We start from the raw sequence: 25,438 nt of genomic DNA, 5'->3' as shown, positions 1-25,438 counted from the left end.
ACTCATTACACCTGTGGGAACGTCGGGTTGTTCTTGTGTGCTACTTCCCCACTGCACTGAAATGAAAGCCCCTGCTCGGCTGTTTATCAGCAGCTCAGTATCGGTTATTTGTCTGACGAGGACTCAGTCTGACGGTACAAATCACCTTCTTTCAGGAAAAAATGTGCTTGAATTATCAGCCTTTGAGACTTTACACTCGCTCAGCTGGAGATCATCCTTCAAAGGAAAACAAGTGTCAACTCAGAGCCGGTTTAAAGCTCTACCTAATCATTCACTAACAAGCAGGTGCCAATTACCCCGACAAACATCAGTAGGTCATATTCTGCAAACAGCATGCCTCACATCTTTAGTCACTCAAGACAGGATCATCAACAGGTTGCATTTATGGCTTTTAAAGGAAGAGTTTAGATCAAAAAAAGGAGCTGTAGGCATTATGTACTCATCCTCATGCAGCGGCAATCTCCTAATGAACTTAAGTAGCTGCAAGTGTTGAAAAAATGTGTGTATATTGGCTGATATATCGATATTGGTACTGGTATCAGGCTCCAAACTATCTGTCGGGGCACTAACCATGATTAGCAGCCCTACAGTACACATAAATAGATAGCATGCCAAGCTAGCTAAGTATGTTAAAGTCTTAAATCTCTGATAGAAACACTGCTACAAACTTAGCCTAACTAGCTTGGCACTGTTGCAGTGATACCCACTGTGTCTAACACATGATCCTCTTTTGGTGTCATCTTGTGACCTGAGATCCTCTTTCACAGCACAGTTTCTGTATTTCTGGCACGCCATCTTGTTATATTTCAATTTGCTCTGTTTGCACTGCGCTCAGATGATTTAGTGTCTCTGTCTCGTGTTACTTTGAAGAGCCACATATCAGAGTGTTGATTGTGAGACCTGTTTTATAGCTGGCAACTGTTGCCGGTTATGCAACCCCCATGTGAATACTGTTACCCAGATTATGCAATGCTTCATTGCCACTTTAAAATATGTCCTGTCTTCATTTAATAAAGCAAAATTACATCCCAACAAACGGATTAAAATCAGATCTGTGACCTTTTAATTCCTGCAAAACATAAAGCCTTCTTTGTAGATGCACACACACATACACACACACACACATTCACATTCGATTTCCCAGAGCCTGGCTTCCCTCTCACAAACTCTTGGGAAACTTTCAGCTAACACCAGTTCAAAGGCAGCTTGAGAGAGGCCTCGGCCCCTCCGAGTTAAAGCCCCGCTGCTGGAAGCTCCCACAGTGGCTTCCTTTGTGCCTGTGTGACCAGCTCGCTCTGTATTCCTCTCTTGCTCAACTAACTCCATGTATAATCCCCCGGCCTTTTTACTGAGATGATGAAACCTCTGCTTCCAAATTTCCACTCTATAGTTGCAGAATTTATCCAAAATGGGGGGTGACACTAAATTAAAGTGTTTAAATCAATGCAGTCCACTTTAATGAGTTTATTTATGTGGAAAAACTCATTAAAAGGATTGGCTGTGTTGTGTTTTGGTGCCATTGCAGCTTGAGGGATCAGCTTTTTGCACAAAAGTACTCTCTTACTATAGTTGCTGTTTCAATATCAGCTCACCTGAATGCTGATGGAATGAAATAGATTTATAATGAAGACAGGATATTTTATAGTAGATTAATTAACTGTATTGTCTAGAATGACATCAGTGCACTGAAATAATAAACTTCACTTAGGACTTATTGATTATAAACTACTCCAAGCATCTTTTTCTGCATTACAACCTTTTAAAAGCCACTATGGGCCCAACTGATACACCGGTCGAGCTCTATCCCACACATTCTGCTTCCATTTCAAAACCTTGTGCCTCCGTTACCCACAATGCAACTTGGCCACTGAGTGACATCACTGGGGGTCAACTCAGAACAAATAGAGGGCAGCATATCACCAAAGCAACCACTAACTCCTAATGTAGCTGCTGTTAGCTAGTTAGCTCAGTTAGACGTGCAGTTAGCAATCAAAGCTGCGAGCACCACGGAAGTGTTGTTGCTTATCGTTTGTTGTTTACACTACTGACATAGAAGCTTTGGACCGTGAAGGACCGCAGCTAGCTGGTTAGCATGCTAAACATGCTTTGCAACACAATACAAAGGTTAGGTTGATGGTTTTGATTGTTTTCAAACAACATTCTTACATATTGCACCTTTAATGTGTACAATTGGGGCACTTAACCTTTAATATTTTTTAAAACTATTCAACTACCTATATTTAGTGAGAGGCTGCTACTAACTGTTATTGCTTTTATTTTTTTTAAGTATTTGATAAACACATTTGAGGGATCATGGCAAAGAAATTGTGTGTATCGGCCGCTTTGAAATCAAAGGGAAAACTGCAGGAATATGTGATCATTTGGAAAAACAGAATTTGGATTTCCACTAGAAAATGACATGTTAAAATGTGTGATAAATATTCATAAAAGCAAGATCAACTTACTGAGCTATTCCCAGACAATCTGAGCATATTGCCAGAACACTCTGGGGTGCGACCAAAATAGCTAAGTAAGTGGCCATGCATTTAAAATATTTACCACTTACAGCATGTTGTCCTGCGGTCAAGAATGAATCTAGAGCAAAGAAAAGCTAAGGACCATAATTGGAGCACATCCATCACCTGATTGCCTCACCTGTTGCCATCTCTTACAACCTGAAGACCACACTGAATAAACAGATAACTATCTCAGATGAAAGATGACGCCCGGGCACAGGTGAGGGTGAGATCAAGGCCACAAAACAGATACCACGTTTTATCAAGGTGACACCCTCCACCCGCAGAGCCATTAAGCTGCTCTACTGCTCTCAGGAGACTCTCTATTGTGAGAAAGACCATTTCTCCCGGTGTTGTCGCCGTGATATTGATTACAACGGGGCACCAGAGCATTAGCAAAATGAGGTGACAAAGCTGACCATGGGAGGGGTGCACAAAGAGCAGATGCCCCCAAGGGATCAATAAAAGGGAAGGGATTTGTTCATCAGCTTTTGCAAGACACACTCAGCTATATAAAGGCGCACACATCAAGAGTACAGTTGGCAGAGTGGGAGCTCCAGGATGTAGGTTAGCAGAGTAATCCTTTAGGCCAGGGTAAAGATGTCAGTGGGCTAAGGCAACCTGATCACACTCAAGAGACAGGGGTTAGTGTGCATGTGTGTTCATGTGCTCAGTGTTAATGTGCATGTGCTGACAATGACAAGCCTATTGTGAGGTTTTGTGAATGGAAAAAAAAAATCCACGAAAAACCTCACTTAAAAGTATAGAAATCCACATATTATTAAGTTTCTAGAAAGGTTGCAATCAATCAGATGTTATGTGAGAGGGCTCTTCGTGTCTATGTTTAATCTTACAGTAGCAGAAGCTCTGCTGGACCTCCTAAAGCTCAGCCGATTAAGGAAAATGAACAGGCTGGCTGCAATGGAAGCGAGCTTATACTTAAGATATCGGGCTCATCAAACATCACGCACACAAGAAGCCCAAAGCTTTCAACCGGAAACGCGTTTTTTGCAACAAATCTAGCTCCATATAAACACAAGTGTGCAAAGAGGCTACGTGTAACCTCGCTCATAATCCCGGATAGCACGATTTCCTTACCCCCGTCTTTTCTTCAGGATCCACAGATTGTCCGTCAGTAAGAGCTGACACACGGTGTTAAATCCCACACAGCAGTGTTGTAAGTTTATTTCAGATGATAAAGTCCTCTTCCTCGCAGCCGGGACCGCTCCCTCTCAGGTGGGACGTGGTTTCTGTGCGGTAGCCATTGAGACAAACGTGGGAAACCGTGCCGTGCAAGCTTTCTACTGGAACAATAAAGAGCTCCGCTCACACACACCGCCTCCAGCAGCACGGGCAGCCCGGCACCACGGTGTCAGGCTGAGGGGGAGAAAGTGCAGCCAGGGCGGGGCAACGGCGACACCGCCCGGTGGTCTGGGGGAACTGCAGTGTGGAGAAAAAGGGAGGTTATTGCAACTTCCCTTTAAATACATTTGACAAGAGAATATTCATCGGATAAAATCACGTTATTAATTAAAAATTCATTATAGAGGATTGAACTGGTAGCATTTGGTTAATTTGTGATAAATATTGTGTTTGCACTAAAATAAGAAGGGTTTTCTTTTAAAATGTTGCACCAAATATGAGATAAGTTACTGTTAGAAAATACGTTTGCTCTCTGTTAACATGTGTTAAAGGGGTAATAATGTCAGAATATATCATGTAATATCATTATAAACAAATGTGAAGAAATAGCAGTTTTGAAATTATAATATCTGTGTATAGTATTAGGGAAGTTAGCAGACTAAACAGCTAGCCCTGGCACGCCCCTGTGCAAAAATCCTACTAGTGGTGAAACATCTAACACTCCCCTGTTCTCCGCTAGCTGCACAGCTAACTGAGCTAATGTCAGCTACAGTTAATTACTCAGGTGACATGCAGCCCCTTATTTGTTTTGAGTATGACAGTTATGCTGAAAGATTCTGCTACATGCTACTTTACACTAACATTTCAGAGGGAAATATTCCTGCTCCACTACAGTTTTTACAGCTGCTAGTTTCTTTGCAGATTAAGACTGTACATACAAAATGATGAGTTTTAAGATTATGGTGCATTGTTATATAGGCTGGTAAACTACCTGACATTGTATAAAATAGATCAAATTAGCTCTACCTTTACCATCTACAACATGTTGCTCACACAGTAACATAAGTATCAGTTATAATAATCCAGTAATATGATATATAAAAACACAACACATACACAGGCACAGGGGCAATTGTCCTCTCCATTGAGTACTTTTACTTTAAGAATATGTTTCTAGTGATACTTATGGAGGCTACCTCTACTATTTTGATTACAAAACTTCAGTACTTCCTTACTATGATGTATTAGCATGCAGCTAAGCTAGGGTGTGTGTCAGGACAATGGCAAAAAAACGTAGTTGGCCCGTACGGGGATCGAACCCGCGACCTTGGCGTTATTAGCACCACGCTCTAACCAACTGAGCTAACCGGCCATGCTTACTCGAGGAAAATTATCTATTTTTATTCGCGAAAGACGCTTTTCAGCATTTTTGATACAGTTAGCTTGCTAACTCGCGAAGTTAGCCAGCTGCGTGACCCGAGTGAATGTCCAGTTAGCTCGTCGGCTAGCTTGCTACACCTAGCCTGTAACTTTTGTTTAGCTCTCTTTCGAAAAAGCTTAAAGTTTACTCACGCTGTGTGCGACAAACATTAGGGCATTATTAACACAACTTAACTATAATTTAGCGAGAAAACTAACTTTAAATCGAGGACAACGACGTCTTTCTGTCCGCGGAGTAGCATCAGCAGGGTCCGTTGCCATAGTTACCCTGGAGAGAGGGCGAGACTGCTCACGTGACCCAGCAAGATGGCGACCACAATGTAGAATGGATGTGGATGTGAGTATTATTAGCTAACCGTAAGATTAATAAACCGGTGTTTAATTCCCTAAAAATGTAAGCTGTCGTGTTTGCGCTCTCGTTGTGTGACAGAACAAATGTTTTCTTTCCGTTGCAGTGTAAAAAAAACACCACCCGGTTGCGTTTTTGTCGTCTGTTCAGCCCACCAACTAAAGTAACGCTGGATCCGCTAACGTTAGCTCTGTTATAACCTGAGCTTCATCATTTTTAATTGTTTATCGTTACTCAGCTCTTTGCACTTCAGCCACCTCGGCTCATGCTCAGCTCACACTTCCACCTCACTCCTCTTTGTCTGCTCTCTTTCAGGATTTGAACTAAGTGGGTCCGTAAAGCTGGAAAATTTGGATCTGCTGGTTAATTGTTCATCTTCATCATATCGCAGAATCAAGATGGCCCTAAATGTGTTTGGTAAGCAGCAGCACGCCTCAGATGCCGGGCTTTGCGCCTCTGTCTGACCGTATTTGTGTGTGTTTTTTTTGCTTAGCTTTGGCTGGTCCAGTTGTCCATAGTCTACTGACCAATATGGTCAGTTATAAATCAACTACAGTCATGTTTCTTTACATATTTTACTAAAATTGGGAGAGGCCATTAGAAATCTCATGGAGAAACACTTTAAGTTTGAGGCTTATGTTGAACTTTTTACTCCACTGCATTTATCTGACAGTTTAAGATTAAGGCTTTATGTACAAATCACATGTCTAGTTTACAAAAAAGGATGTATTTACATAGATTAAACTATCCAACAGCGTGTAAAGCCAGTAAATCAGCGTCAACATAACCTGTTACCAAATTAAAGGTGCGCTATGTAGTTTTAGGGAAGACATTTTAATAAATTCATTGACATATTTTGGAATAAACTGAACATACCTTAAAGGACAACACAATTTCATACTGTTTTGCTTTGTTTATATGTGGTGGACCCTGCCACCTTTCTAGCTTCAAACAGCTTGTTTATTCAATTATGGAAAAAGTAAATATTTCTGAGTTTTAATTGTAGTAGTGGACCTCTAAAGTGCCAATTACACTGTAATGCATCAGCAATAATAATTGATTACATCATATAAAGCTGTACAAACACTGACGGGGCTCTTTCTGCTACATGATAAATACTTTTACTTTTGATAGTTAAGGTACAGTTTGCTGGCAAATTACTTTTATTCGGGTAACATTTCGAATGCAGGGAGTATTTTTATATTGTTGTATTTCTACGTTTACTCAGGTAAAGGATCTAAATACTTCTTCCACCACTGATATTTTGTAGTTGGTTAGTGTAAACCAAAAGTGATAAAGAGTAACTGCTGCTAGATGTCGCTGGCCTTCACTAGGAGCCCCACCCCCCACAGTTTAGCTGGTTAATTATTGCATTTTATTTTTGGTAGGCTGCCAGAAAAAATGTGGTGGAGGAAAAGCAGAACAATATTTCTCATAGAAACAGAGCAGGGTGGAGGTATAAAGCCTCACAAAAATAGAAACACTCAACCAAAGCACCAAAGCATCACAATCGTCCTTGCTGTCCTTCAGTAAAAAGCACTTGGTTTTATTTCTTTCCACCTCCTGTTGCAGACAGTGCGAGCTGTCAGCGGTCCGTATGTTATGTCTGGTTTCGTCTGAGCGTGTTGCCTTGAGAAAGAGGGTGAGACACTTCTTGCCCAGGGGAGGATTTGGAGTTATTTTGAAGACAGGATACCGGGACGACAAGTGTTGAATAGATAAGGCTTGTGGAGCGAACTCAGAGTACACAGAGGCAGGAAACAGGCTGTTAGTTTTAGCCATGCGGAGAAGATGGAAGGAGGCATATGCCTGAATTTGCAAGATGCTGGCCGGAGGACAGCAGAGTCTTCAGATGCATTTTATTTCAATCATTGAAAGTGGTCTGTTTCGTGATAGTGGGAAATTGAGTCACTGTGAGTCACTGAATACATTTACACAGCACAGACTTTGGAAAGGATTTCACAGTGTATGACTTCCAGTAAAAACGCTCGGCAGCTCCTGCAGAGTTCAGCCAAACTCCAGCTGAGCGCTCGAGGCTACAGATTATTCTGTTGTTCACAGTGTTGTCATGCTTACTCTAATTTTAATGTCAGTGTTGTTTGTGGTCCGCAACAGCTGAACAAGCAGAGAGGAAACTCTGATATCCTCTGCGATTAATTTTAAACGGGGTAGGCCTCAGGGGGCGACGGAGTATAAGAAAGATAAACATCACAGTGAACGCTCATTTACATTACATTACATTTCTGCAAATGGATATTAATGAATCTTTCACAGATTTTTACACTTCACAGAGTTGATCTATTTATTAAGTCACCATTTAGATTCCGTGAGGATTATTTTATGGAGAAACACATCATTTATCAGACTGATATCATGAGGTAATAGCGCAGAGAATACAGAAAATAAACGAGGTGAAAGCCTTAACTTCATATGTCATGCTTTCAGTGGAGGTGCTAGCTTCTTTATTAGACATCGGTTAAGCTCCCCCTGCGTTCTCAAATACGCTGTGTTATTTCATTGATTTGTTAAAAGGGACACAGGAAATGAAATGATCTCATCCTGCTTGTGCTTCATATCTGAATTTAGGCAGAACAGGCAGCTAAAATCAGCACTGATCAATATCAAGGTTTGTCCACTTGAGGGCACTGTTGCAGAGCAAATTAAGTTTGAGTAACTTAGCAGCTGTTGTTCTTCCTTTGTCCTCAGATCATGATGAATACAGGCCACCGGTGTGGAAGTCTTACTGTAAGTAAAGCTGAAATCTTCATTTTTAAAACATTATGCAGTTAAGATTCCCGTATCCTCATCCTCGTCTTGTCTTGCTCTGTCTTTTCCTTCCACAGTGTACCAGCTCCAGCAGGAGGCTCCTCACCCACGCAGACTCACCTGCACCTGCGAGGTGAGAACACACTTCCTGCTTGTCAGCCAGCCGGTGTTTAATTAGCCTGTCATGTCTCGTGTTAATCTTGAGAAAGCCAGCGTTAATTAACGTGATGTGGCTGTGAAGTAGTAAAAATAAATCAGCTGTGTAGACGTGAGGTGTTGTGAGCAGGCGGAAAAATCAGCATTGTTCTATTTTGAAAAGCTTAATTTTCAGAAAGAGACTAACTACATGACAGATCTAATGGTTTTAGTTACTTCCAGTCGACTTCTTTAGCAAGTTTTATCATTAAGTTCTTTGGGTGTTGATTGTTAATTAGCTGCTGTAGCTGTAACGCTTTTTTGTACGCTTTTATCAGCACTTTACCTGGAAATTTTTAATTTGCAGAATAAAGGTTCTGTAAAGTTCACAGATGAGGAAGCCTAAAAATGTCCATTGTTAATATACAGCAGCAACAGTCCCGTGATGTATTTGGGTTAACACAGGAAAATGTAGCTGAAATGTGAAACAGGACGTTTGAGCTCAGGTGCCATGTGCCATCACAGTTGTCAGCTGGGTATAGCCTCTGACAGATGTTTCATTTGAGTTAAAGCCAAAGCACCAACGCACAAAGGAGGTCAGCAGTCGATCTGATATCTCATTACCTTGTGTCTTCGCCTAAGTATTGTCGAGAGCTGCAACAGCTACTTTGATTATTGGCTTATTGGCTAAAAAGAGTCACATTTGCTGCTTCAAGCTTCTCAAATGTGAGGATTTGCTGCTTTCCATTGTCATTTTGGACTCTGGGAAGTTGAATCCATGAATTGTGAAAATAATCTTCATATAAATCAATGAGGGCCTGAATCTACTACAAATGTAGTGGATGACAATGTTGAATATTTGCCTCTGAAATGTAATGCAGTTGAAGTAAAAGGGGGCAGTAAATGAAAATACACAAATAAAGTACTAATACCTCAAAATTGTACTTAAGCACAGCACTTGAGTGACTGTACTTTCCTTCACTGTATATTCTCCAACATCACACACAGTGTCTTGGTTTTAACAGCAGGTAAATGCGAGCGTTAACCAACTGGAACAATAATGGTATAGATGGAGCCTTGAGCAAGTGTGTGTCTTTGTTGGTGTGTGTGTGCGTGTGTGTGTTCGCTGACTCAGCTTGTAGCAGGGCTGATTGTTTTTGCTGTAGTTCAACAATGCTTTGTCTTCAGGGAACGCATCTGTTAAGGCAGCATCTGCACTGTACCTTTAGTGCTGTTGAAGGAACGACGACACAGTATATCAAGTGTGTTTGTACTTTTATTTTTGAGGGCCAATCACTTCCTGTTCCAGAAGGTTTGAGCAGAAAAAACGAGTGCAACAAGAACAAGAGAGATTTTTTTTTATTTCTGAACAAAGCAGCATGAATGTAGTCGTCTTTATAAGTTTAGGTTATTCAGGTAAGTCGATTTTCCTGCTGATGTCCACTAAATGCCGCGCTCCAGCACCTCTGCCCGCAGGGGATGCAGCCACCAGATGTGCTTGTGTGATTGTGGGGGGAAGGCGAGGTTTGGGGGAATCCAAGTGGGATTAAAAAAATGGGGGCTGCGTCTGGTGTTAATCTGTAAAAGACAGCCGTCTCGGGGCCCGGTGGACGGATGTTAGCATGTGTGCGTGATTCTAAATGAACAGCTGTTGGCGCTGATGCCCTGGCCTGGTCAGGTAGTTGGTGCTGACCCAGTTAGAATCAGCAGACAGACGGGGTCGGAGGAGCCCCCCCCACCTGCTGCCAACAGCCCAATGTTGTCTACTGGGAGTTCAGCCATATGTGATTTAATGATGCACCAATAAGCACTTATCTACGGCTGGTGTTTTATAATTTGTGGCATGTCAGGGTGACTTTAATGAGCGGAGACTGTCCTTTAGCTGGTGGCTGGGAGACCTTGAGTTACATCATTATTAAGAGTGAAAGCTGTTTGGAGCAAAGCAATACGCCTGCTTACAAACAGCAGAAGGAAGGGGTAGGAGCCTGCATCTTTAATGACCCTTACTTAAAATAAACAGATCCATTTACTTCCATTACCTCCATGGTCAGCCATCCTAACCACAGCTCAAGAAGTAGCCTAGCTTAGAACATAAACACGAAGCACGTGTCTATATCGGTTACGTTTCACTATGTATGGACAACCTGGTCATTAGTGTCGTCAAAAATATTGATTCTCAATATTTGACAGCACTCATTTTTATCGTCTAAACTCAGATGCTGTGGTGCTTTCACACACAGTACACAACTTTCCTGCATCGAGACATAATCTGGCAAGAGAGAGTTTCCACCTTCGTCCAAGTGGTGTTATTGAATACTCAGTTTATCGACTTGTTACGTTGCCCATCAAGCAAAAATGCCAAACGGCACACCCACTTCCTCCAGATTATTAAAAGTATGTGATTTTTTGCTTATTTCCTCTGTTTTATATTCTTGTAAATTAAATATATTTGGGCTTTGGACTGTTGGTGGAACAAAATGAGGAACTGGAAGACGTCAACTTCGGCTCTGGCAGATTGTACAGACATTCTCAATCTTTTCTTTTTCCTTTTCTTTTGGCTGAATTGAAAATGTTTTGGGGCAAAGCTTCATGCAAAACATCTCATTTCCCGCATGTTCAATAAGTTTGTGAATCTTAGTTCTTTCCAGTCTAAGATCCTGAGTTATAACAGCTTCATTTTCTCTGTCGTGGGCTGACATTTGCCTCCCGCTTACCGGTTAATATCATAAATCTATTTAAACTGATGAGCTGTTAAGTGGAAAGCTCTCTACGGAGCTCTTAATTCATGCTTTATTAAAACACAAGCTGCAGCACAAACACACTGTCTGCTACAGGTAGCCTGACGCAGGATGTTCAACTCTTTACATGATTGTTCCAGTCGTTTCACTGTGTACCGAGTTATTTCATCATTTCGTACAAAATAGACTGTTTATGTGGAAGAGACCTGTTTTTCTTCCAAACAGCTCGCTCCCTGCAGCTCGGCAGCTCTCTGTAATGTGCAGTCAGGGATGTCTGCTGAGCATTAGTGACGGGTATTAGTGTGTCCGCTCCATGCGTGGCTCGCCGACGGGCCTCAGAGCAGTTTTGGTCGGTGTCCAGAAATGCACGTGGATGGCTGATAATGGAAGGCAACTTTTGACTTAGATATAGAGGTACAGGAGCTGCACACAAGTTTTTCAGTCTGAGCGTACATGTCCTTCACTCTCCTCTCTTCCTGTCTTTCATACAAACACGAATAACACAGGATTCACATTAACATTCAGCCCCGTTTGCTGGGCGTCTGTCGATTTATTGGCTCGACAGCAGTATTGTTGAGAACAACAGGAGCTTTTTATCTGACTCGTGCAATATTCCCTTTCACCCACGCGCTCACAAACGCACACTCGTAAAAGTCTGGGCCCGCGGTCTGTTTCGTTTTGGAGCAGGTGGCTTTTCGTACACTGCATTGTTGTTGTTGTTTTTGTGAGGAGTTATTTTACTGCTCTGCATCAAAAGTTGGTCATCAATATTTTAGTGTGTGTGGAAATCCCATCTGTACCTTTTGAGTGATTTACAGACTCCATATTTGTCTTTTTCCCCTGCAGGTGGACAACCGACCTAAATACTACGGAAGAGAGTAAGTCGGCCTTCTGTCTTTCAATTATTTATACGAGGCACATTTCCTCAGTCCGTTTTGATGTGGTGTTGTGGAAGCTGGTTTCTAATTTTACTTGTGTGACCTGCTTCTGCTTTCTTACGTCCAGGTACCACGGGATGATCTCCAGAGAAGAGGCCGACCAGTTACTTAGTCAGGCCGAAGGCAGCTACCTCATCAGAGAGAGTCAGAGGCAGCCGGGCACATACACACTTGCTCTAAGGTACGTTTCTGTCTGTATTTATATAATTTAGGGGACATGCAGGCAGTCAAGAACAAAAAACTTAGTGAGCTAGCGTCTCATGAGTAGATGCACGCTTCCCTCTGTGCTGTGATACGTAAGGAAAATAGTTCCAACGTAAAACTGCTCAAAATTTGGTTAAAACTTATCTTGAAAACATCTTAAAAGCATCAGATTTAAGTGTCTGATACATGTAGACACCCTGATAAAATAGTTAAGTAATTAACCCTGATCTCTGTCTCAAACTTTGCCGTCTTGGGTCCTCAAATTTGCGAGAATTGGGCCTGGAAAATCCTTGAATTTGTTGATGTTTAAGGTGTGGGAACGTATTTTAAATATCTCTGGGTCCACCAAGGAAATGATATTTAGCCTTTCCCTCACGAGTTCTTCGTCTCCACTTCTTGTGAATCCCCTGAGACCTTATAGTTGTTTGACCTCCAGCAGCACCTTTGTCTATACCTGCGTGGATTTGTGTGACAAGGCAAGAAAAAGAGAAGCCGTGTTAACGCTGAGCCGGTCTGATCGTGTGTTCACGCCTCAGGCGCTGTGGGGTGCGAGGGTTTAGAGGCAGCAGTTGAGCTATAAGCTGCTTGACGGGGCTCATCTCCAAACTCACATGGCTCCACACGTCGTCTCCTACAGAGCTTTTCTCTTATTAGGAGGCGTGATAGTTTGCTGGAGCTGAATTAGGTAGCTTGTTTATCCTCGGCTCCACCCAGCCTGCGCACTTTGCCTCAGCCTGGTTAGCTTTTTCAGTCAGTTTTAGTTGAATATGACCTATCATTTTCTCAGAGTAGGTGCCTCACTTCTAAATGGGTGCCCGGCATCATTCGAATTAGGTTTTGGGTCAGTTGGCTCTATTCATAGTCGCGTCACTCTTCCACCTGCCCAAGTTTCCGTCCCCGTGGTTATAATTACCTTCCATAAATACCCCCTTCATAAACTAGAGTCCCGCTCTGGGTTTGCAGAAAAGGAAAGGTTGGATTTTGGGTTAATGATGTAGCGGTGCTGCTTTATCTCGCGGTGGTTTTCAGTGCGATCCACCGAGGAGCAGATAATGTGTTGGCCCAGTTCAGGGTCTGTCTGTCACAGCTCTGTCACTCAGAGTTTGTGCCATTTTTTGACTCCGTGTTATCTCAGTGAAGGGATGAGGTTCGTTTGAGATTTTGCTTTTTAAGTTTCCTTTATTCTCTTTAACCAGGGGTCATGCAAAGTCTTGAAAGTTTGAGAAATGTTTCATTTTAACTGCTAAGCAAAAAGCATCATTTTGATCAGGTTTTATATCAAAAGTAAGTCTAACTGAGGTTTTAAGCATTAACGGTCCAACCCAGATGCTGCTAAATGTTGTCTCCTCCGTCTGTGGTAGGAAACCTGCCACCTGCTGCAGCTGTAATAATTGATAGATCGTCAGAATCCCAAAGTTTTGACTTGCCAATCAATCCTAAAGCTACATTGTCGTCCTTTATTCCCTCTAGGTTTGGGAACCAGACGAGAAACTTCCGTCTCTACCATGACGGGAAGCATTTCGTCGGAGAGAAGAGGTTCGAGTCCATCCACGACCTGGTCACAGACGGCCTCATCACACTCTACATCGAGACAAAGGTGTGTGTGTCCTTCAGTTTTCCCTTAACTGTACTCTAGTGTACATTGGACAAAATGCTTTAAAATGAAGAATATCACTTCAAAATTGAGTTCAGGGACAGTGGGAAACATCGCAGTTGTCGTAATCGAGCCTGTCACATTAACAGTAACCTTCTTCTCTGTCAGGCAGCGGAGTACATCGCTAAGATGACAATAAACCCCATCTATGAACACGTGGGCTACACCACCCTCAACCAGGAGCCCACCCTTAAAAAACTCCTACCGCTCAGCCCAGAGGCTCCGGACGGACCCGCTCCGGCCAAAGACGACCAGAACGCTGAGGAAAGGGTGAGGATGAACACACAAGAGTGAATGTCGGCACATTGACTACAAGTTGCGAATCAATATCTTCAAAACTCATCACTCTATGCAGGAAATCTGGATTTTTAAAATTGAATCTGTGTAGGAACTCAGGCCAGAAGCTTCCTCCAATTAGCATATGTTTTTGGCAAACCGACCTGGAGGCTGAGGGGGTTTTGGGGGGTTGGTTTGAATAAGAAATGGAGCAGTGTTGGCACAGACTGTTGGCTACGCACCAAGTAATATTCCCTTCAGCTCCTAAATGTAACCATTCTGAGACAAATTGAATCATTTATCAACTCTTTGTCTGGTTGTTTTTGCTAATTCCCTTTGCATGTTGTAGCAGACTATAAAACAGTGAATAACTAGTCGGTCATATCTCGAAAGTGAGATTAGAAGTACAATGGAAAATGTGTATGAAGACCGAGATGAGGTCTGGTTTTTTGGGATGGATTGCTCCAGAGAAGGAACGAGAGATGAAGAAGTTAATCCAGAAGACATAAGTGGGAAGTGTTATAAATTTGTGTTTCAGTCCTGCAGAGGAAGGAATCAGTCATCTGCACTTTGAAGGATGAGTGGATTCATGAGGTGGGCAGTGTGCAGAAATCTCTTGGAACAATCAGTGTCTTCATAATATCTCCTGAAGGTGGTTAAAAAAAGTATAAAAAGTGATGGATCTGTGACGGTTTCTGTTTAAAAGGTCAAATCTCCAGTTCAAATCGATTTTTACTTGAATGAGATCCTATATCAAGTCATAAAATACACAAGATTGAACTTTTTAATATAAAGGTACAAGGTAAATTTACAAAATCGATCTTTTTGATATACATACAGGTAATTTGTCTTCTGTCTTCTTTCAGTTCAATTTAAGAAGTGCCGTCTTTTAAATCACGATGTTACGATGGTCAGGGCTCAGTTGTCGATGACTGTCAGCCGTCAAACCTGTTCTCCGGCGTGTTTCGGTGTCATTTAAGGACGCACTGCTTCTGTCCTCTGCTGTCTGTCTGTGTGGGAGTTTCACACAGCACAGAGACAGGGACTTCATGGTCTATTCAATGTCTAAAGCTTGTTTAAAATCTGGCAAGCGGGCAGGTTTTGTTCTTGAGTCGAATGTAATCAGGACCTTGTGAGTCACAGTCGAATTGATTCGGTGGCGGTACGCAGCTCTACCTTCTATAAATTCTGGCGTGTAAAGCGTGGATTATGCAACAGAAATGCAAGGAAATGCTGCAGAGAGTTGAAACCAGGGTAAAGGTGAGGAAAGTTGCTGTATGTACAGCACTAAGATGGAAGGATGAGAGTTGAGGAACACGGTGAAAGAAGGAGAAGAAGGAGGAGGAGGATGGATGCAGAGGAGAGATGGCCTCCAGCCAAGGGCTCTGCAGTAAAATTACATAACAGCAGCCTGCCTGCAGAAACCTGCTATCTCCCAGAAGCTGCCTACTTAATATTCAGGAACCGACTTTGTTGTTGGCTCGTTAGCTTTCGTTTAGCTGCGAGACGATTGGTTCGTTGGGTGTTTAGCCTGTTTTAGAAACTTATTCTCAGAGTGTGAAAACAGTGTTGTGGAGATGCGAGGTGTCTGTATGACGCAGGCGCTAACCGGATGCTGATCACCGGGCAACAAGATTTCAGTCCTGCAGCTGGTTTTATGTGCAGGTGGATGCACCAGAATGATGCTGGGGATGCAGATTCATTCATGCAGCTGCTGTAAAACACTCAGACTTGTGTATACAAACACACACACACACACACACACACACACGTGTAATCCAATGCACTGGATGCAGTTACAACACACAACAACAGGCTCATAACAATGTGTGCAATGCGTTTATCTGCTACACCAGGACCGAGCCTCCTGAGGCCTTGTATGACCTGCAGTGCATGACCACCACTGCACCTCATACATCACTGTCCGTGTGTGTGTGTGTGTGTGTGTGTGTGTGTGTGTGTGTGTGTGTGTGTGTGTGTGTGTGTGTGTGTGTGTGTGTGTGTGTGTGTGTGTGTGTGTGTGTGTGTGTGTGTGATGGGGGTGGTCCCGTGTACGTGTGTGCTTTTCATAATTGGCTGGATTTGCAGACAAAGCAGTACGGCTGTGACATTGAGACCAGAGGTGGCTCTCTGTAGGGAAGACGAACGCACCAGAAATGCATATTTCATACGTTCATCGCCTTTTATTAGCAGGTTAAATACAGTTTTACGGTCCCCGTGGGGGCGATAAAGACGTGGTTCTGGTGATGAGTTTTTAAATTTTAATTTTTAAGGCCTTGTTTTGGGAGTGAGTTCACCAGACGGTGACAGGAAGTGTTGTGGTTAAAAGGGGAAGGCAAGCTTTGAGCCGAATTATTGTTTCTGTTGACGATTAATCTATTTTCTTGACAACCCCAATTAAGTTTACTGTCATAGAGGAGAAACGAAAGCAGAACATATTCACATTTAGGAAGCTCAAATCTATTAAAATGTTATCAAAGTAGTTGGTGATTAATTTAATAGTTGCAGTTCTTCAATCTGACAAAAAAATACAGAAGCAGACGATGATAGCGCCATCAGTATATGAGCTTGCTGGGTATAATCAGCTTTTTCTCCTCTTTCTTTATCTCTGTCTACAATCTAGGCGCTCTTTTGTTCAACACCCTCCACTCCGCCATCTCCATGCAACGAGAACAGTCATTAAATATCCATGGAAAGTCATACATATTCCCTGTGTTGTATATATTATCTGAGGATTAGTGATCTGAATATATATACTGTGTTAAAATTCAGCTGAATTCTGATTTGTTTTATGAAAAAATGTTATTAATTTATTTGCCAAAATGAGATTTGTCGTATTATAATGTTAAATATCTAACGAAAGATCCAAACACGTAATCTCCAACAGTGTAACGGGATTGAATGCGGTCCAGCTGCTTGTTTGTTGACGGGCCAAAAATGTCAAATAAGTCCAAAGATCCTCTCACCAGAGGCGGCACTTAACCAGAAACCTCTGAAAAGTGCTCTTCTTGAGTGCAAATGTAGCCTTAAACTGCTCTTATATAAGGTTGCTTCTTTGATTTAAGATGATGGATGAGCAGGGCTTTTGTTACGAGCCATCTAAGGGAAAGGATTGTGTATATTCTGATTAAAATATCAAGCAGAAAACACACAAAACAAAAAAATTGCAGATAAAATGAGAGAAGAAGGGGAACAAAGACGAACAGAAAGTGTGAACGACTGAATGAAATAACAGCTTGTTTTCTCATTCTCTCGCTCCCTCTCTTTCCCCTTCTCTCCTGGGACAATCGAGGTGGCAGATTTGGTGACGAACAACAAGAATCGCCGCCTTCCCATTGGCTCGTTCGCCTCTCAATGTGACCTGTTAAATTCATCCGTTACTGCAACCGTAGCTCAGCCTCCCCCCCTCTCTCCTCCTCCTCCTCCTCTTCTTTCTCTCTCGTTCTCTCTCCGCCTCCATCACCTCCCTCCTCCGCTGGCGAGTGTGTGTGTGTGTGTGTGTGTGTGTGTGTGGAGGGAAAGCGGATTAACACACACACAGACACACACACGCTGAGCCATGTGGGCTGGAGCGCTCACCTACACGCGACCGGGAGACGGGAGCGCTCATTCTGCCGCATCAGTCCGCTTCGGAGGAGATTTATCGAAGCATATTGAGTGAACTTTTCTCCCCTTTAATTTTAAGTTTCTTTAACCAAAGACGTTTTTTTATTGGCCGGCTGGCTTTGTTTTTTTGTTATGAAGTGGAATTGCAGCATGCAGCCAGCATCAGGATGCAGAGCGGATGTGATTGGCTGATCTTTGTGGTGCTAAGACGGCACGATTGGTCCTGCGTTGGCTCCTCGGTTTGGGATGTTGTTGTCGGATGAAGCTTTGAAATTATCACAGTGTAGTTGTTGTTTTCCTTAATTATTTTGTGCTCTTTTTTTTTTAGTGTTTCAGTCAAATTTTGACTTCCTTTATTTGTTTGATTTAAACCTCCAATTGGAGTCAATTTACTACACGTCCCACAATGCCGAGCCGAGAGTCTTACGTCGTTAAGAGAGGTAAAAAGCAATCACGCAGGCGAGCCCAGAAGGAAACGGGTCAGAAGGGCTCTTTGTTTACCGCTGCTCTCAGTTTAAACGTCAGCGCCAGTTCGATTCCCTCCCTGCCCGCCTCGGACCCCAGCACGGGCTCGGGAGGAAGCCGCCTCAACCCCTCCAAACCCACCTCCCCTGCTTCCACCTTCTGGCAACCAATCAGATCTTTTGCCCTTTCACAGCTCACATCGCTGGTGCGGCGGGCCACCCTGAGGGAGAGCGACTTGGCGCCCAAGTACGAGAAGGTCCACAACTTCAAGGTGAGCCCCTCCTGTTTATATGTGTGCGAATGATGCCAGAAACGCTGATTCAGCTCATGGGGTCTTATTCAAATTCACCTCAGAGAGCGCAGAGCATTACACACAGACACACACACACAGAAACACACATTTGTGCATTTACATTTCAGGCTTTAAGCTTCTGTTTAGCGCTTTAGATCCACAGATTTCCATATTACAAGGAGCCATTAGTGAGGAGCACAAAGGTCAGAGCCACAGTGTACGGAGCTCAAGGGAAACGTGGACGAACACACACTCACACACAAAGAGCGGCTGGATGTGATGGAGGTTATTAGCATTTCATTATATAGAGCCAATTTATGCAATAAATGAGCAGATTAAAACTGTAATTTTTCTATAAATGTCCTTTCAGCTCTTCTATTGTGTGTCCATCATTCTTTTGTCGGCGCCTGTTCGTCTATAATAAAGATTATTGCTGCTGTTCAGATGTGACTTGGTCCAGTCTGGACTACATGAATATTTCCCACTTTGTTCTCAGTGTATGCTATTTTTGCTTCCCTTAATTTATGTATTTTTTTTATTCATTTATTGTCTATTTAACTTCATGTCTCATCTTTCCTCTGCTTCTGCCTCTCTAACCAGGTTCACACATTCAGAGGCCCACACTGGTGCGAGTACTGTGCCAACTTCATGTGGGGTCTCATCGCTCAGGGAGTCAAGTGTGCAGGTAAAACACACACCTTCAGCTTTTCAGTAATCTATGCAAACATCCCAAAAAAAGATTCAATTCCTGCTCCTTTTCTTGCCTCCTCCGCTGTGCTCGACATGTTGCGCCTCCTCTCTTTCAAAACCGTGACTCGAATCTGGGACAGCAGGCTTAAAGTTAGTCACTTTTGCTGTTGACTCATCTGCGGTGTGTCATGGATTTGAAATGTTAAAAGATTCAATTTGGTGCCAGAGAACACACTGTCAGTGTGATAATGACTGTGTGTGGGTGACGAACTGTGTACTTCTGCAGCGCCGACGTTTGAATGCAACTTTTACCATCCTATCTCGTCTTTATGTTTCACCCATCAGATCTTTTTAGACAAAATTACATAACACTGATGGATGATGTTGGATGTTAAAAGCAGTGTAAGGAGCTATTAGGTCACATTTATGCAAATACAACAACAGAAGATATACGAGAGCCATTTTCAGGACGCACTGATATTTATCGTCAAATTCAAATTCGTACACAAACCTGAAGGCTGTAGTTGATCGTCAGTGTCACTGGCCGGGAGTGAAAGATGCTTTGCTGAAGCAAAAATGCAAAATGATGTTAAAAATCTGAAATGCTATTACGAGAAGTGAAAAACTGTTGCAGGACATATTAGATCTAGAAACGGGCTGCTACAGTCGAGGTAATTAATAGGAAACAGTGCTTAGATGAGTCTACGAACAGGATCATACAGGCTTTAACCAGCCATCGGAAGAGCTTCACCGGTTACCCTTGGATTAGTTTTTTGTCTCTGTTACGGACCCCTAAAATAAAGTCTGATCAAACTTAACTGAATAATCTGTCTTTTTGTGTCAGACTGTGGCTTGAACGTCCACAAGCAGTGCTCCAAAGTCGTCCCCAATGACTGCCAACCGGACCTGCGACACGTCAAGAAGGTGTACAGCTGCGACCTCACCACGCTGGTCAAAGCCCACAACACCAAGAGGCCCATGGTGGTCGACATGTGCATACAGGAACTCGAGGCTAGAGGTGAGCGAGAGAAAGCGAGAGTCTGTGCTGTATATTTGTGTGTGTGAGTCAGAGATTGCATAATGTTGATAAAAAAAGCATTTTTTGTGTTCAGTTTTTTTGAGAACACCCACGAGGCGGGCATTTGTATGCAAGATGTGTATGTGTCAGTCCGTCCTCTCAATTGAACACCAGCAGAATAAATCCCACATGTAGAAGTGGGAGTGCTTCAGTGTTTTCCCCATGGGATGTGAGTTGTCTCAGGAGAGCCGCCATTGACAGGATTTCATTGACTACGATTCAAGACCGGAGTGAAAATAATACATTTAATCAATAAAGACGCCTGACCTGAAGTGATTGAACTTGACAGGAGCAGGAGAGCAATCCATCCTACATCCCTCTCTCTGTCTCTGTTGTCGTTCACTGCCTCCCCCTCTCTCTGTTTGTGTGTGTTAAACACCTATTTTTGCATTTCATTTCAATAGCTCCTGTGCTTTTGGTGTAAAAACTAACACTCCCCTGGTTCCCGAGCTCCCAGTCAGAACATTAACGGCACGGCTAACTGAGCTAATACGCTAACGGCAGCTACAGTTAGCAGCTGTACTCCTTCCATATGTATTGAGTATGACGGGTGGCTAATTCTAACATATAGCACCTTTTAAAGGTGCAATATAAAATAATTTACCACTGTTGAATTCAAAACAAATAGGAGGCAGCCTATCGCTTGATTAACCGCTGATGCTAGTTAGCTGAGTTAGCCGTGCAGTTAGCAGCCTGGACTGGGTGTTGAGTGTTGGTGTTTGCACCACTAGCACGGAGCTTTAGACCTGGACAGGTCAGGGCCAGCCAGTTAGCATGCTAACTTCAGTATATATCTTTGCACTTTGCAATTGTTTTTAACTGAAATTCTTGTTTAATTGTTTCAGGTCTTCAGTCAGAGGGTTTGTACAGAATATCAGGCTTCAGTGAGCTGATTGAAGATGTCAAGCTGGCCTTCGACAGAGGTGAGTGTTTCTTATACAAGACTTTCCCTTTTCTGATCAGTGAAATATCAATAAAGTTACACTAAAACAATGACTGTATCTTCCTCTCACTCACTGTTTGATTGTTCTGTGTGTCCTTGATTCCCTCCACAGACGGAGAGAAAGCCGATATCTCCTCAAATGCTTACGAGGACATCAACATCATCAGCGGAGCCCTCAAACTCTACTTCAGAGAGCTGCCTATTCCTCTCATCACATATGACGCCCACCCACGCTTCATAGAAGCTGCAAGTAGGTCTCCACGCTTTCTGTACCTTGTTATGTAAGATGCAAGAATGAATGGAGGAACAGTTTAGAAGCCAAGAGGAGCTTTGAAGAGACTTGACAATGTGTCCTGCATATGCTACAAATGATGAAAAGCTGTGGCTGAAATGTGTTTTGTCTTGTCTTTCTCTTTGAATCCTATTGTATGGTAATTGATCCAATACCAAAGTGTTTCTTGGGCATGGGATGGCCTGTGTTTAGATCTGCTGTTATTTCTCATTTAATCGGTGTTCATTAATGTGTGTTGCAGAGATCACAGACGCAGAAAAACGTCTGGAGTCTCTCCACGAGGCCTTGAAGCTGCTGCCGCCAGCTCACTGCGAGACGCTGCGATACCTCATGGCTCACCTCAAGAGGTCTGAACGCACAAGTCGTGGTTACACTCGCACTCAAAGATGAAAATTCAATCACTATCTAGAAATTTCTAACTTAGGACAGTGTTTCTGTCTGTGTTTCTTGCTCATGTTTACTTTCCGTCCTCTCTCCATCCAGAGTGACCCAGTACGAGAAGGACAACCTCATGTCCAGCGAGAACCTTGGCATCGTCTTCGGCCCGACACTGATGAGGGCCCCCGAGCTGGACGCCATGACGGCGCTCAACGACATCCGATACCAGAGACTCGTGGTGGAAACGCTCATTACACATGAAGACGTGTTGTTCTGAGAGGAGGAGGAAGGGAGGAGGAGTGATTCATCCACTGAGTCAAGGAAGGACAGAGAGGTTGGGAAGGTGCTTATGTGCTTTGTCCTCGCGTGAAAAGGACAAGAAGATGAAGAAGGATGCAGCCAAGAAGTAAACTACCTGTTCATGTGAGGAGTTGAAGGAACAATGAAGGAACTAATAAATAAAAAAAACACACAACTAGATGGAAGGATGCAGTGTTTCCCTACATTTTAAGTGTAAGAGAGATTAGCAAAACGAAGCTTCCACAGAAGATACAAAAAGTATAATTATACAAGAGCAAGTACAACAACACTAGTTTGTCTGTGTAGAGGAAACACTGTGTGATCCATCTGTATGTTAACATCTTCTCTTTCTTAAATGGATGCCTTGACAGCTTTTATTGTTCTTGACCGGACTTATTTCAGGTCTCACCGTCGGAGGGAAAAATTAGCGACTTGGTTTAGCGTTGTTAGCATTTACCACAGAAACCGAATGAGACTGCGAGCCACACGCTAACGAGCGAGTGGTCACCAAGGTTTCAGTGAAAAAATACAATAATGCTGCTTTCTAATCAATGTTTTCATTTAAATTCTGAAGCGTCAAGGTATTCCTTTAATCCTCCTCGAGAGAAGAAGAAGCAGCACTGACGTCACGACAGTAGACAGCTGGATGAATGAATGAATGAAAGTGACTCCCTCACCCTGTAACACACACACTCATTCCTCTGAATGGAACTTAAGTGACTTGGACCTATTGTGTTTTCATTCCTCTGTTGAACCTCATTACTTTACAGCTCCCTCTGCAGTCAGTTACACTAACAACTAAGTAGTTTTTTAATGGCTAACATAGAAAAAAAAGCATTTTTCATGTGGTATCATGAGCTTTTGTTTAAGAAATGTTTTTCTAGGTTTGTTACATCAAATAACAGAATAGGCGGAGCTGTAAATTAAATGGTTAAACATTTTTTTCTCACTTCTCCACCTGCCTGTTTTGCCTCTTAAGGGTAGAACAATGACAGATTTCATTTAAAGGGAACATTTTAGCTGAAAATATAAAAGTATTTCACCCCAGGGGCAGGTGCGGAAGAGAGGAACGCATCTTAAGTGACTTGAAACTTAACATATGTGAAACCGTTTTTCTATTTTGCTTTGCTTTGGTTTGCCGTTTGTATAGAGCAGTATTGTAATTAAGCAGCGTAAACAAGCAGTTTTTGTGCTCAAAATACTAATTGAAATTCCTAATGGCGTGCCCCAATGCTTTTCAACACTAATAATTTCAAGGCCTGTCAAATTTATCAGCCCAGGGGGGATAATTCAGACACCAACACTTAGAAATTTTAATATCATCCTGTCCCTTCTCGAAAATGAAGGCAAAGAAGCTCAATAAACTCAAACTCATAATGTTAATTACTCTGTAATAGTGTTTGCAATAAAAGTGGTGTTGGTGCTTCCCTCTCTGGATGGCGGCCATTTTCCTGTGATGTCACACTCAGGGTGGGATAATGTTATGCTGCTGTGTTCCAGGTTGCAAGTCATATAAATGTAGGATTGTTTTCTTGTCACCACTTCCTGATTGATCAGCAACTGAAAAGGTGAACATCTGGAGGGAAATTGTGCCATATTTCAGGGTAAAACAACATAATTGATAACGTTAGCATTCAACCACTTCCGAGCTAGCATTACAGTTAGTAACAAATTAGTAACTTTAGCAAGGAAGCGGTTGAATGCTAACATTAGCTGTTGTCTAGCAGAAGCTAACAGGTTATCAAATATGTTGTTTTACCTTGAAATATAGCTCGATTTCCCTTCGGATTTTTAGTTGCTGATCAACAGTGAAATGAAAACACTTCAGACTTTCTACGTTTATTGGACTTGCGGCGTGGTACACAGCAATACAACATTTGACTTCCCACCTTGAGCGTGACGTCAGAGGAAAATGGCCGCCCTGTTGAATATGGCCGCGTGAGGCCGTCTTGCGACTCCACTGATGATGATACGTCCACTGTCATGTCAGTTCTGTTAGCTTAAACATATCCGGCTGCCGCTACATCATCCAACTGTGAAATTGTGAGAATTAATCAAGGCCAGTTTTGTTTATTTTTATTTCACATTTTGTTGACTCTTTTTTTCCTCTTTTCGCCTTCTACGGACAGTGAAACCCTGAAGAAATTAGATTTTACTAAATATTGTAACCACACAGGTGTTTCTTTCAGATACGTGAGGATCGGCCGTTGGACAAACATTGCATAGAAGATGTTTTGATCGTGCTCTGATGTGATGAAAGCAGTATTAATTGTTGCACGATGTTGCCAAACACCTGTAATATGAAGGAGTGTATTTGCCATGATCTTTTTTTTAACTAGTGCCATTTGAAAAGGGTGGATGCCTTCTGCATGCACCTCAACTAACACACTAAAAAAAAACCTTTTTATTCCTTTCTACCCCCATTTCTGTCGGGGGTCACTAATTATCTTTAGTGCGCTTCATTTTGCAAAGAGGTGACGACCCCGGTGTTGGGCCGAGCAGAGACAGAGTTAGGGTTGTAAAAATTCAATCGTGCCCACGCTGGGTTGGGTGTAAGTCAAAATGGATGTATCATAAAAGTAACATCAGCATTTTTCTAACATTTTTTTTCATGTGTTCTTTACTTAAACAGTTTTGTTGACTTTAATCCCTCTTCCTGTCGATCTAACCGTTTACTAACTACCATCTGACTAACCCGATGACGACTTGTGAGCCTTCAGTGATCTGTGACACTTGCTTTTTTTTTTGGCAATCATGAAATGTCATTTTTTTTATTATTGTCATTGCTGTAAAGTATTTTCTATATGGTTTATGCATGGTGGAATTAAATTATTAAATATGGCTCTCAGTTGGTGTATGTCTGCATTTTGTTTCATATCCAGTTACATGAGAGAAAACACTTGACCCAGCTCTCGACTGTTTACAGTGGCTGAATATTTCACTTGTTTTAACAGATATGAAGATAGCAATATGCAGTAATGGAATGTAACTGAGTACATTTACTCAAGTACTGTAGAAAAGTATGATTTTTATATAGCTACATTTTGGAGGTAAATACTGCACTTTTTACTCCATTTATTACACATTTATGTTATAACTTAAGTTACTATTTACTTTGCAGATTAATCAGAAAGTGAGAATACTCAAGTAAAGAACAAGTACCTCACAAGTACAGTACTTGAGCAAATGTACTTAATTACATTCCCTCACTTTGTGTCATTGTTAGAGCCATAAT

At 42.4% G+C, this 25,438-nt stretch overlaps 2 protein-coding genes across 6 annotated transcripts in view; one reads left to right on the top strand and one right to left on the bottom strand.

Moving 5' to 3' along the window:
* LOC311253271 (FERM, ARHGEF and pleckstrin domain-containing protein 1-like) overlaps positions 1 to 5,383 on the bottom strand; it is a 60,029-nt gene extending 54,646 nt beyond the window's left edge. For 4 of the 5 annotated variants that reach the window (XM_084347111.1, XM_084347115.1, XM_084347113.1 and 1 more), the window contains exons 1-2: positions 5,298 to 5,383; positions 3,615 to 3,956 (exon numbers count right to left, since the gene is read on the bottom strand). The gene's annotated coding sequence lies outside the window, so the exon portion shown is untranslated. Of the gene's footprint in view, positions 1 to 3,614; positions 3,957 to 5,231; positions 5,248 to 5,297 lie in introns of those variants that run through there. The other variant, XM_084347112.1, reaches the window with a different exon arrangement.
* Positions 5,353 to 25,051, top strand: LOC311253272 (N-chimaerin). Its single transcript, XM_084347116.1, has 15 exons — positions 5,353 to 5,436; positions 5,764 to 5,865; positions 8,155 to 8,193; positions 8,292 to 8,347; positions 11,934 to 11,965; positions 12,093 to 12,206; positions 13,700 to 13,826; positions 13,992 to 14,153; positions 18,424 to 18,501; positions 19,123 to 19,207; positions 20,057 to 20,230; positions 21,136 to 21,213; positions 21,346 to 21,483; positions 21,767 to 21,872; positions 22,009 to 25,051. Exons 2-15 carry the CDS (start codon positions 5,847 to 5,849, stop codon positions 22,178 to 22,180), a joined length of 1,380 nt encoding a protein of 459 aa, XP_084203242.1. The 5' UTR covers positions 5,353 to 5,436; positions 5,764 to 5,846; the 3' UTR covers positions 22,181 to 25,051.
* Positions 25,052 to 25,438: the final 387 nt, after the last annotated feature.

This window comes from Pagrus pagrus, assembly GCF_965226575.1.
Source record: "Pagrus pagrus genome assembly, chromosome: 24".
Taxonomy (NCBI): domain Eukaryota; kingdom Metazoa; phylum Chordata; class Actinopteri; order Spariformes; family Sparidae; genus Pagrus; species Pagrus pagrus.
Note: the sequence above shows the minus strand (reverse complement) of the source record. Positions and strands in the feature narration are given on the sequence as shown.

What these genes read in the sequence shown, in the direction of transcription:
- LOC311253272 (XM_084347116.1), top strand. An exon ending in ACATACACACTTGCTCTAAG is followed by an intron (nt 12,207 to 13,699) that starts GTACGTTTCTGT and finishes TATTCCCTCTAG; the next exon opens with GTTTGGGAACCAGACGAGAA. An exon ending in ACCAGAACGCTGAGGAAAGG is followed by an intron (nt 14,154 to 18,423) that starts GTGAGGATGAAC and finishes GCCCTTTCACAG; the next exon opens with CTCACATCGCTGGTGCGGCG.